The sequence below is a fragment of the Rhinopithecus roxellana genome, chromosome 4, assembly GCF_007565055.1.
Source record: "Rhinopithecus roxellana isolate Shanxi Qingling chromosome 4, ASM756505v1, whole genome shotgun sequence".
NCBI lineage: Eukaryota > Metazoa > Chordata > Mammalia > Primates > Cercopithecidae > Rhinopithecus > Rhinopithecus roxellana.
This window is the reverse complement of record NC_044552.1, coordinates 125,520,052-125,533,476: the sequence shown is the minus strand read 5'-3', so window position 1 is coordinate 125,533,476 and position 13,425 is coordinate 125,520,052. Positions and strand designations below refer to the sequence as shown.

At 39.2% G+C, this 13,425-nt stretch overlaps 1 protein-coding gene across 20 annotated transcripts in view; it reads right to left on the bottom strand.

The window, feature by feature from the left end:
• Positions 1–13,425, bottom strand: part of EPB41L2 (erythrocyte membrane protein band 4.1 like 2) — a 226,629-nt gene that overhangs the window by 66,410 nt on the left and 146,794 nt on the right. For all 20 annotated transcript variants that reach the window (XM_030928698.1, XM_030928701.1, XM_030928693.1 and 17 more), the window contains exon 5: positions 2,552–2,594. In XM_030928698.1, the coding sequence (XP_030784558.1) occupies positions 2,552–2,594 (43 nt within the window). The remainder of the gene's footprint in view (positions 1–2,551; positions 2,595–13,425) is intronic.

Here is a 13,425-nt window from a genome sequence, read left to right as displayed (position 1 = left end):
CATACTAGTCATATGCAAGCCTTAGACATATAGTCTTATTTATGTTTGAGGAAATAAAGGTTTTAAGGCAAATTTTAAATGAGAATCATTAAGTGGTTGGTTGTCACAGGTAACTCAAAAAAGATGAATATTTATCTTCACTAACTGCCTATGAGCTGAAAAATAAAATTTAAAGAAGAGACCAACAATAGAATAGGCAGCTTTTTTGTCCATTTTAATATAGGAAGTAAGAGGTAGATACAACTGCTAAAGCTTTATTTCCTCAGCCTCTTTCATGATGGGTACAGTTCAGGATACCATTTAAACAACTGGGTCCAATAGTTTTTAAAAGTCTAATCTCACTGTTATTCATATTGCCAAACCACAAGGGTAAAAGTTCTGAAATAACTTTATGAAACTTCACAGATAATCAAAACATAAGAACGTGATTCATAATCGGCAAGAAGTTTCGCTTCCCAAAGTTAGGAAATCTCCATGACTCTGAAGCGAGTGGCACACACACACACAAATAATAATAATCAAACAAGAACCCAAACAAAACCATAGGAAACAACACAATGGAACATCAATCATGTTTCAGAGGTTACCCTGTTCTCTCTCTGTTTGGGTCACTTGGCAGGTCTGGTTTCAGAGAAAGTATAAGAACTAAGCATCCGTAACCTTTTTGAATGCATGCACTTTGCAAAGTAACAACAGCAGAAGGGACAAAGGAAAAAGTCTCAAAACTCTGGTACTGTTTCTCCCATAAGGCAAGCATAATGTATCTGGTGTCTACTTATTCCTCTTCTTTTCCTCCATTTTCCATCATGAATCAAGCATAAATGGATGAAACACCAGGAAAATAAATGCAAGAGAGAGAATGCGGGAAAGCCAGGAATAACAGTCAAAGGATAGAGTGACCAACCATGCCAGCTTGCCTGGGACTGATTCCAGCTTTAGCACTTAAAGTCTCATATCCTTAGAAGCCCCTCAGTCCTGGGCAAATCAGGAGGTTGGTCACTCTAATCAAACACACTTTTAAAAAGGAAAAGAAAGATGAGTCTACAGGAAGAGGAAATGGGGAAAATAAAGTATATGCTCAGAATAAAAAAAGAGAGTAGGGAAGCAAAGAAATGATAGGAAGACTACCAAAAAGATAAATCATTCAAGAGAGAAAGAAAGAAAGAAAGAAAACCAATGTGAAGAACCTAAAATGGGAGCTAGATGGTAGATGAAAAGGGCAAGAAGGGAAAGTACAGATTGGTTTCAGTATTTTGACCTTAGGAATTATAAATAAGTAGGGAAATGAAATCAATAGTACAAAGGGCATCTTGCAGACTGGCACTTGGAGAAGAGGTTTCTCCTGTGACAACTCTGGGCCCCACAGTTGAGGAAGGCTGTTAGGAACTTACCAGCCTTCAGATTTTATTCTCCAGACCGAAAATTCCAACTGCCTGTAGCTGCCTACCTTCTCTGCTTCAGTCATTCACAGACCCTGAAGTAAATTAAGTATCCAGAATCCCCCTAACAGAGATTTCTCTCTGTTGATCATGTTTCTTGGCACAGATACCAAAAAACCAGCCACAGGCAACACAACCTGCAAAAGCAGAACGTATAGAGAGAACTGAAGCTGGTTAGAGTGGGACCCTTGAAGTCATTTTGGGATTGTACAACAAGAACAAATGGGGAAAGGGGAAGAAAGGAACAGTGAGGCCTAACTAGAACCCCAGGCTCAAAGAGCATGCAAAGTGGCCTTGGATTATAGAACTCAATGAGCAGAGATGGCAGTGACCTCAGAGAACTGAAAAGATTGTTCCTCAGCCGGGTACAGTGGCTCAAGCCTGTAATCCCAGCACTTTGGGAGGCTGAGATGGGCGGATCACGAGGTCAGGAGATCGAGACCATCCTGGCTAACACGGTGAAACCCCGTCTCTACTAAAAAAAATACAAAAAACTAGCCCGGCATGGTGGCAGGCGCCTGTAGTCCCAGCTACTCAGGAGGCTGAGGCAGGAGAATGGCCTGAACCCGGGAGGAGGAGCTTGCAGTGAGCTGAGATCCGGCCACTGCACTCCAGCCTGGGCAACAGAGTGAGACTCCGTCTCGGAAAAAAAAAAGAAAAAAAAAAGATTGTTCCCCTTGCTTCTCCCCAGAGTCCTCACTCCAGTACATCCAGGAACAGTGTCTCTATATGTCTCTGTGGCCAAAGATGTGCATATTGAACCAATTATACACTTTCAAAATGAAGCAAAGCATAAGTATCAGGTCTCACTGGAGTAAAATTTACAGAAAAGTAGCTTCTTTCTCTTTCTCAGAAAAAAAAAAAGGTCAGATGTTACTTGGTAGGATATTCTGAGTGAATATTTAGGAATGTGAGTCTAGAACCTTCTCAAAATTTGGAGCCCCCAAGCCATGTACAATACAGTCACAATTCCACAAAAATATTATTAGTATTATTAACTTCTAAGATGGCATAAACGCAAAATAGAACTGATCATTCTATTATTGATCATTTATATCACAAATAGACATCAAGATACCTTAACTTCAAAGAATGATTATTTAAATACTTACTTCTCAGTTGTCTCTTTATTTCTTTAGCAGGATCTAGCCAGTTCTGTGTGAGGGAAAAAAATTAATTCATAAGAAATATTCTAGAGTCTAAAATAGAACAGTTTACAGTTCACATAATTATTTACGTGTAAACACATTTTAATAAAGTCCTATTCAAAGCAACTGTCACCTATTAGCATTCCACTGGGCTAAGTACTGCTTTGTTCTTGGGTACATATGTGTGTAAATGTGTTAAGTGTGTATTATAAGTAAAATATTCAAATGCTTTTAAGGTGGGTCTCATGGGCCTCATTCTTTTGCATCTAAAATTATCCAAATGATGAGACATATCTTCACACAGTCTTTATTCTGTAGAACTGCCAACAAATAGCCCCTGCAGATACTGAAATGAGAGCTCTTCAAGGACAATAATGGGTTCTTAATCATGAAGGATAAAGTGTGAAATTGGAAACTGATGGCTAAAAATATATACATACCAATCAAACAATTATCTCAACTCCTAAAACCAACTCCTCCTCCTCCTTAATCCTCCTTTTCCCTCCAACTCTATAATTATAAAGAGAGGTAAGGTCAGACTGTAGATAATATTTCCCTTTCTGGTCTTAATATAACATCCTTCTTTCTTCTTAATCTCATTCTAAGTTGGAAGTAACAATCATGAGGAACTCCCTTTCACTTTCCCCTCATTTCTGCTCCTTAAGAAAGCTTTACTCAGACTGCTCTGCTGGCAGCTCTGGTCAGGGCAATCAGGCAAGAGAAAGAAATAAAGAGTATTCAAATAGGTAGAAAGGAAGTCAAATTGTCTCTGTTTGCAGATGACATGACTGTATATTTAGAAAACCCCATTGTCTCAGCCCAATATCTCCTTAAGCTGATAGGCAACTTCAGCAAAGTCTCAGGATACAAAAATCAATGTGCAAAAATCACAAGCATTCCTATACACCAATAATAACAGAGCCAATGATGAGTGAACTCCCATTCACAATTGCTACTAAGAGAATAAAATACCTAGGAATACAACTTACAAGGAATGTAAAGGACCTCTTCGAGGAGAACTACAAAGCACTGCACAAGGAAATAAGAGGACACAAACAAATGGAAAAACATGCCATGCTCATGGATAGGAAGAATCAATATCGTGAAAATGACCATAATGCCCAAAATAATTTATAGATTCAATGCTATCCCCATCAAGCTGCCACTGACTTTCTTCACAGAATTAGAAAAAACTACTTTAAATTTCATATGGAACCAAAAAAGAGCCTGTATAGCCAAGACAATCCTTAACAAAAATAACAAACAATGCTGTGATGCTGGAGGCATCACACTACCTGACTTCAAACTACACTACAAGGCTACAGTAACCAAAACAGCATGGTACTGGTACCAAAACAGATGTATAGACCAATGGAATAGAACAGATGCCTCAGAAATAACATCACACATCTACAACCATATGATCTTTGACAAACCTGACAGAAACAAGCAATAAGGAAGGGATTCCCTATTTAATAAACGATGTTGGGAACATTGGCTAGCCATATGCAGAAAACTGAAACTGGACTCCTTCCTTACACCTTATACAAAATTAACTTAAGATGGATTAAAGACTTAAATGTAAGACTAAAATAATAAAAACCCTAGAAGAAAACCTAAGCAATACCATTCAGGACATAGGCATGGGCAAATACATCGTTTCTAAAACACCAAAAGCAATGGCAACAAAAACCAAAATTGACAAATGGGATCTGATTAAACTAAAGAGCTTCTGCACAGCAAAAGACTATTATCAGAGTGAACAGGCAACCTACAGAACGGGAAAAAAATTTTGCACTCTATCCATCTGACACAGGGCTAATATCCAGAATCTACAAGGAACTTAAACAAATCTACAAGAAAAAAATAACCCCATCAAAAAGTGGGTGAAGGATATGAACAGACACTTCTCAAAAGAAGACATTTATGCAGCCAACAAACATATGAAAAAAAGCGTATCATCACTGGTCATTAGAGAAATGCAAATCAAAACCACAACAAGACACCATCTCACGCCAGTTAGAATGACGATCATTAAAAAGTCAGGAAACAACAGATGCTGGAGAGGATGTGGAGAAATAGGAACACTTTTACACTGTTGGTGGGAGTGTAAATTACTTCAACCATTGTGGAAGACAGTGTGGTGATTCCTCAAGGATCTAGAACTAGAAATACCATTTGACCCAGCAATCCCATTACTGGGTATACACCCAAAGGATTATGTGTTGTTCTATTATAAGGACATATGCACACGTATGTTCATTGCAGCACTGTTCACAATAGCAAAGACTTGGTACCAACCCAAATGCCCATCAATGATAGACTGGATAAAGAAAATGTGGCACATATATACCATGAAATACTATGCAGCCATAAAAGGGATCAGTTCATGTTCTTTGCAGGGACATGGATGAAGCTGGAAAGCATCATTCTCAGCAAACTAACACAGGAACAGAAAACCAAACACCATATATTCTCACTCATAAGTGGGAGTCGAACGATGAGAACACATGGACACAGGGAGGGGAACATCACACACCAGGGCCTGTCCGGGTGTGGGGGGCTAGGGGAGGGATTGCATTAAGATAAATACCTAATGTAGATGACAGGCTGATGGGTGCAGCAAACCACCACAGCACGTGTACACCTATGTAACAAACCTGCACATTCTGCACATGTATCCCAGAACTTAAAGTATAACAATACTTTTCTTTAAAAAAAGAAAACAAGTCAATATTTACATCCAATGGAAGTTAAATAAACTCTCCAATTAACCACAAAAAAGAAAGCTTTAAAAAAAATGCTAGGAAACTATTATAGCATCTTAAAGCACAAAAGACCAGATTTAAATCACTAGGTTTTAACCACCGAAGGACATTAAATTTTTGTTTTTTGAAGCTATAAGCAAAAGACCAATAAAAATTTAGATTTTTATTTATATTTTTATATTTACATTTTTCTATCCTCAAGTTATCACTAACATAGGAGAACTGCAGTTTTTGTGGCACAATAAACTAATTCAAATAAATGAGTCTAGTAGTTTTATTCATTCTAAGCAGTGTCCAATATAATATAACAGGACGGTCCTCAACCCCCAGCTCATGAACTGGTACCGATCGTGGCCTGTTAGGAACTGGGCTGCACGGCAGGATGTGAATAGCAGGTAAGTGAGCATTACCGCCTGAGCACCACCTCCTGTCGGATCACCACCGGCATTAGATTCTCAGAGGAGCACAAACCCAATTGTGAACTGCACAAGACAGGGATCTAGACTGCACGCTACTTATGAGAGTCTGACTAATGCCTGATGATCTGAGGTGGAGCAGTTTCATCCCAAAACCATTCCCTCGCCCCCACCCGGGTCTGTGGAAAAATTGTCTTCCACAAAACCGGTCCCTGTTGCCAAACAGGTTGCGGACCACTGTTATAAGATCTGTGCTTAAACAGAATTTTATTCAGATATATAAAGCCAACAATTAAAATGCTTATTAGTACATAGAAAATAACCTGCTATCTTAATAACATATTAAAATGGTATAACAGAACATTAACTGACACTATTAAAAAGTAAAACAGTAAGATGCTGTGAAAGCAGAGCTGCATAGCCCCTCGGGTTCCACTACTGTTCATGGCCCGCACTCGGGGTAGCAAGGATCCAAGGTGTGCATGGCTCTGTTCTAACACTGGTTATATTCAAACCTCTCAATAAAGAGCTACCAGAGCATGGTCTAGTTTCATATGACTGGTGTCCCAGCTGCAGGCACTACTGATGCGAGGGGCAGCAGGCCTAAGGGTGCCTCCAGTGCCATGTGAGGGAGCAGCTCTAATTCTCCCTTCACAAGACAGCCTGCCATTCAGTTTGCATGCACTGCAGCTGCTGTCCCACCCAACAGCTGGCTCACAAATGGCCAGCCTCGATGAGTGCACAAGAATGAAAAAACACATCATTCAGCCTCTAGCCCAGACTGGCTGGAGGCTGGGAGAGAGGTGAGAAAAGGGCAAATCGGTGGAATTTTCACCCAAGGAACAAGCGTAGCAAGAAAAATGGAATTGGATAGTGTCAAATTGAAAAGAAAAAAAATCCCTAGAACATTAACACAGAGAAAGAAGACAGTAGAGGAGAAAGTGCTGGTCTTAAAGATAGACCCTTCCAAATCCCCAGTTTCATTAAGTTCCAACAGTGATACAGATCCCTGATACAGAAGAGCAACAAAGGACCCTTTTCTGTTCCAGAAGATGGTGGAAGCTTGTCACCCCAGGGACTAACCCTGTGTGCCAGCCACCGGGCATCTTCTATTCTCACCTAAAGCACCCAGCCCTTGTACAAATTACCTAACAGTTTCTACAGGGCATGGTGAGAGTCAGCTCTATAAACCCAGCAATATGAGTGAAAAGTCAGCCAGCCAAATTCAGACTTGGTGTCCTTCTCAGGCCACTTTCCACAGCACTGTCAGAGAGATTACTGAAGGCTGAAATGGCTTCCTTTCAACCCCATCCAAAGACTACATGGGCGGAGTTTACCTGATGTGATCACACAGCAGCATGATTTCCTCACCTGGTTTTCCCTTTCCTAACCACATTCACTTTCACACTGTTAAGTTCCATTCCTGCCAAGCATTAGGCCGTATTCTCACTGCCCAGTACTACAACTTTGCAAGGGCTGGAACAGACCACATTATTGACATCTTCCAGGGTACTTACTACAGTTTTAGGCAACCAGTAAGCACTAAATTAACACCTGCTGACTGATACCTGCCCATTGCTTGCCTCCTTCCTTTCCACACTGTGATCATCTTAAATGATCACAAGTTATATTATTTTTATCACATTTATTTTTACTAGAATAAGTATCTCTAATGAGTACTTAGATGGTAAGTGGGGTACAGCATCATAAATTCCTAAGTTTAAAAAAATGACTTAAATGACTTAAAAGAAATACAAGTTAATGATTTGCATTATTGGTTATAAAGAAATAATAAACAAAACTTTTAAATAAATACAGTAAATAATAAAATTTAACTTCTTAGTTTGACACTTAAGGAGGAGGGCTGGGCGGACCAAGAAGCAGATGCAAAAAGATGGAAAATGCCATCAGAGAATGAGAAAAACGCATGAGGGTGTGTGTGCACAACATACAACAACTGCCTGCACCCCATGATATATTACAGTATTCATTGCCAGGTTTTAGACTTAAAGATTCGTCTGCTACAGTCACATATATAAACTTTGGAATCAGAAATACATGCAGTCAAATTCTGGTTTTCTATCAACCCTAACTTGGGCACATTCCTTGGCTTCTTTAAGCCTCAATTTCCTCAAACACAAAATGGGGATCACAATATCTACCTCACAGGGTAGTTCTTTTCAAACAATATTCATTCCTGAAGAATAAATATGCACACAAGTACTTTCCCCAGCAGTAGATCACTATTTGCAATAATAAAACTAAATTATCATCTTTTGGTATATATCTCTTCTTCACATAATTTTATATTTCCATAGGTGATGTGTTATATACATTAAATAATTTAATCTCTACATGAATATTTCACCCACAAAAAGTTAATAAATCAGACTTTGGGTTCACCAAATAGAGTCACTGTATTCACAGGTGAGATGAAATGAAATCCAAACCCCTTTTCCTTAGAGAAAATGTCTCATGTCAGTCCTTTCTATATAAAGCTGCCTTACTGCAGAAAAGACTCTTCTTGGAAATGAAGACATCAATAACATGATGCCTTCTCATGAAAATAGTTACAGATATGACTAGTCGAAGAGCTTCTATGTACATGTTGAAGTATTATACAGCTAAGCTTTTCTACATTTTGACCAGTGGTAAAAACCCACCTGGCAAATTTTTTAAGACAGCTTTGTCCATGGACAACCCCTTGGAACATCCTAAAACATTCTCCAGGGAAGGAACCCGGGAAAGTGACAGTTTCAGGCAATTCAAGATCAGGCAAGACACGGATTTTTTCGATGTTTCCCGAACATTAAGGTGTAAGCAACCATGCAAAACTCAAGAGCTGACCTATATCAGTTTTCAATAAAATTTATCTTGGTTTATTAAAAAAAAAAAAAAAAACCAAGGATTTTGCCAACTGCTTAAGGGCAGGAACAGTCACTCACTCAATTCAGTATCCTCCTTACTTTCCCCTCTCCACTCCCCACTCCAAACCCAAAACATGAACACAGTAAATATTTATCTCCTGAATGAACATCAGGTAAAATAAGAGACTAATAGTAAAAGTTACAAGGAATCCTAAAACGGGCTTCCATCAGAAGTAAACTAAAATTAAAATGTGGCCTTAGAATATCAAGTATCGTTAAATCACCTTCAAACATGAAATCGGGAGTTAATGAACTCAAGTTTGGGGAAAAACGTTACATCTTTATTTTTACTAACTTGTAACTGAAACTTGGCATCACTGTCAATTAGGAAGATAGTAGAAAAAAACCTGGTTAATATCAGCAGAACCTCTTTGTCACCTGCAGAAATCAAAAACATTTCCACATCACATTGTAGTAGCTGCAGATCTTAAAAGACCATTTATGTTAGCCAACATTTTGAAATCACAGTAGCTATTAGATTTGATACTGATGATTAATATATAAATAAAAACACATAATGATATGGTTTGGCTCTGTGTCCCCACCCAAATCTCATCTTGTAGCTCCCATGATTCCCACTTGTTGTGGGAGGGGCCTGGTGGGAGATGAGTGAATCATGGGGGTGGATCTTCATGCTGTTCTCATGATAGTGAATGGGTCTCAAGAGATCTGATGGTTTTAAAAACAGGAGTTTCTGTGCACAAGCTCTCTCTCTGCCTGCCGCCATCCATGTAAGATGTGGCTTGCTCCTCCTTGCCTTCTGCCATGATTGTGAGGCCTCCCCAGCCATGTGGAATTGTAAGTCCAATAAATCTCTTTCTTTTGTAAATTGCCCAGTCTCAGGTATGTCTTTTTTTTTTTTTTTTTTTTTTTTTTTTTTTTTTGAGACGGAGTCTTGCTCTGCCGCCCAGGCTGGAATGCAGTGGCCGGCTCTCAGCTCACTGCAAGCTCCGCCTCCCGGGTTCACGCCATTCTCCTGCCTCAGCCTCCCGAGTAGCTGGGACGACAGGCGCCCGTCTCGTTGCCCGGCTAGTTTTTTGTATTTTTTAGTAGAGACGGGGTTTCACCGTATTAGCCAGGATGGTCTCGATCTCCTGACCTCGTGATCCGCCCGTCTCGGCCTCCCAAAGTGCTGGGATTACAGGCTTGAGCCACCGCGCCCGGCCTAGGTATGTCTTTATTAACAGTGTGAAAATGGACTAATACACATACCCATTACTTTGTCTCAAATTTTATATTACTATTTTGGGAATGTTATTTAGTCACTGGCTTTCTTTGTAGCCCTGTGTACTTTATTAAAGTTATACACTGAAAACACTGTTCTGAGAAGCAGCCTATAGAATTCAGCAAACTGCCAAAGGAATCCAAGGCACAAAAATAGGTGGGATTTTTTTCCTGCCTTAAAAGGTTACAGAATTTTTTTTTAAGCAGCACAGTGAAGAGCTGTACTTATATGTATTTTACACTAAAGTCTTTCTATTAGTTAGAGAATCTTCTTAATCTTACTCTTTATCCGCTACAAATCTGAGGATGAAAGTCTTGTCTTGCAACATTTCCCCTACAACATTTTCATTATGGGTTCCCAGAAAAAGTGTTAAAGATGATTATTAATTATGCTCTAGTGACAGAAACATCTAGGGGAAAAAAAAAAAAGCTTAATTGTGAATCCTAATACTGTATTCATATTCATAGAATACCAGTGTTAGAAAGAACCTCAGAATATATGGTCCAAATGTCCATATTTGGGGAATGGCCTAACTCTTGCCTCTGTGGCTATGAATATTTGAACACTTCTGGGACCACGAACCACATGGGCTCACTAGGACTCCCCTCCTCCCGTGGCTTTCATGACATTTCAAACTCCTATAATGCTCTCTGCTACATCAAAAGAACAGTTTAGCCCTACATCAGTGCTTCTCAAACTTTAAAGGTGCATTTGAATCACCTGAACATCTAGCCAAAATAAAATCTATTTCAGCAGGTCTAGGGTGACAGCTGGAGTTCTTCATTTCTAAGAAGATTCTGCGTGGTGTCAACACTGCTGGTCCTTGGACCACTCTTTGAGTAGGATAGCCCTAGAGTTCTTTTTATGTAGAAATCACTTTCTTTTCCTGAAAGCTCTATATAGAGAGACGTTTTTCAAGTCCTGCTGGCTTGTCAGCCTTCACTGAGTAAACCTTCTAATTACTGACAGCTTCCTGCAGAAAGCCCTAGCAGGGCACAGTTTCCACATTACCATATCTAAGTGTTCCTTTGAACTCCTCCCCATCACAGTAAGTAGCTGTACCAAAGAATACCGGGTCTTTTTATTCTACTTGCTAACCACTTTCACCTGACAAGAGATACGCAACCACAGTCATCAACTGGCAGCATGCTATTAGTAGTCTGGATCTGCGGTTGTCCAAAGCAGGGTCCCAACCATGCTTGACCTGGATAACAACCCAAAACACAGTCACAAAATCCATCTTCCAGTTAAGACAAAGAGTCTTTTCTTAACCAAACTTTAGTCAGGCTCCTCTGAATCCTCTTCCCAATTAGGCTTCAACTTTCAGACTTCTCTGTCCATCTACATATGATCCAACTTTAGCAAGAATCCTGTTAATTAGTTGGTTTAGTGGGAAGGCCCCACCCTTCATTACTAACTACCCTTGATATCTGATGGGGTTCCTCATCCTCCACCATCCCCCAAGTGATATCAGATCACCCTCACCTGCCTTCAGCAAGAATCCTGTTAGCTTGGTTTAGCCAGAATTCCCCTAAGTGCCCCCTGATGTTTCCTCTTAGTAGTTTCCCATCTACTGACCCCCATCCTGCTCCTTGACTATAAATTTCCACTTTTCCTTGTTGTATTTGGAGTTGAGTCCAATCTCTCTTGCCTACTGCAAAACCCCACTGCAAAGGTCCTTATACCTATTGCAACAGTCTTGAATAAAGTCTGTCTTACCGTTTTAACAAGTGTTAGAATAACTTTTTCTTTAACAGTTCCTTTCCCCCAAAAAAACATCTATCTCGGCTGGGCGCGGTGGCTCAAGCCTGTAATCCCAGCACTTTGGGAGGCCGAGACGGGCGGATCACGAGGTCAGGAGTTCGAGACCATCCTGGCTAACACGGTGAAACCCCGTCTCTACTAAAAAATACAAAAATCTAGCCGGGTGAGGTGGTGGGCGCCTGTAGTCCCAGCTACTCCGGAGGCTGAGGCAGGAGAATGGCGTAAACCCGGGAGGCGGAGCTTGCAGTGAGCTGAGATCCGGCCACTGCACTCCAGCCTGGGCAACAGAGCGAGACTCCGTCTCCAAAAAAAAAAAAAAAATCTATCTCACTCATTTAATTCCCCTTTAAGTTAGACCCTAAGATCCCAGAGTTAGAAGTTTCTTCAAATGCCTCGCCATGCCTTCCTCACTGGCTTTAGATGATCTCTAATTTGGCCAGGTAAGAGAAATTAACGAATTCCACCCAATTCACAGTGTATTACTAAACGTTAAAAATTCAAAGTAGTTTTGTCTAGAATCTGCATTTTTCTCACAGGAATTTATAGTGCTGAAACAGATCCCCTTTAATATACCTTTGCTTAAATTGGGTTTAAAAGAACTCTACTGTAATGCTGGTGTTAGGAGAAAAGTTACAGGCACTGTATCACAGTGAAACATTCACTACACATCTGGGAGAACGTGTGATTATAAAGTTTAACTGGATTGAATGTAGAACTTTATTAAAGAACAGCTTATATATGCAAACACTTTAACATTTGAGTTTCTAGTTCTAGTTTCTGGAAAGAAATGGTCTATTAGATGACTGCTTCAACTAATTTTCATAAAGTTAGCCGTGGATATCAACTACATTTCTAACAAGCTCCTTTTTCAATATAGCGTGCAGCAAAATGACATTATAATGTCATTTTGGGCCAAATGCCAAACTATTAACATCAAAATTCAAGACAGTATTTTTCCCTTTAAAGAGAGTCCAAAACCCTTAACGATGGTTTCATTTAGACATGAATACAAGAACTATATGGACTTGGAATTCCATATTGAACAAACATGCTGCTTGATTCCACATATTTTTAACAACATTTTCCACAGTAAAATTTATATAAGCATTCTCAATAGACATTAAAAAAGCTTTAACACTAACAATGACAGATTTTCATACTCAAAATGAACTAAGAAGGCTTTCACCTCAGTGTCTCAACCATGAGATATAGTACTATATTAAAACCAAACAAATGTGTAGATTTTCTCTCCATGAAAATTTTTTTATACAAATAATTGTGGTTTTCACTCACCTTTACTTTCTAATGGGTTGAAATAAATATCAAAGTTTCCCATAAGTACAGATAATATTCAGCATGAAAAAGAAAGATCCTTACATCATTATATTCTGCTGTTAAAACTGCATGGGCTTTAAACAAAGTAGGACTGATTGAGCTGAGTTAGTATAACAGCAATAAATTTCTATGGGAAAAAAATAGGATACCATACAAATCTATACTGGAAGAATAAGAGTTGTTTTGCCTAGATGTCTTAAGGACTGGATTTTGTCTACATAAGCAGAAATTTTTAAAAATTACACAATACAAAAGTAATAGCAGATTAGATTATATATAAATAATTAAATATATTGCTAATTATATTTAAGTATTCACTCCTGAAAAGTGAATGTCTCAGAAAGGACATCTCATTCTTACGTTCCCAAAGTTTTTGAGTTAAAGCCTATATACAAAGCATGTA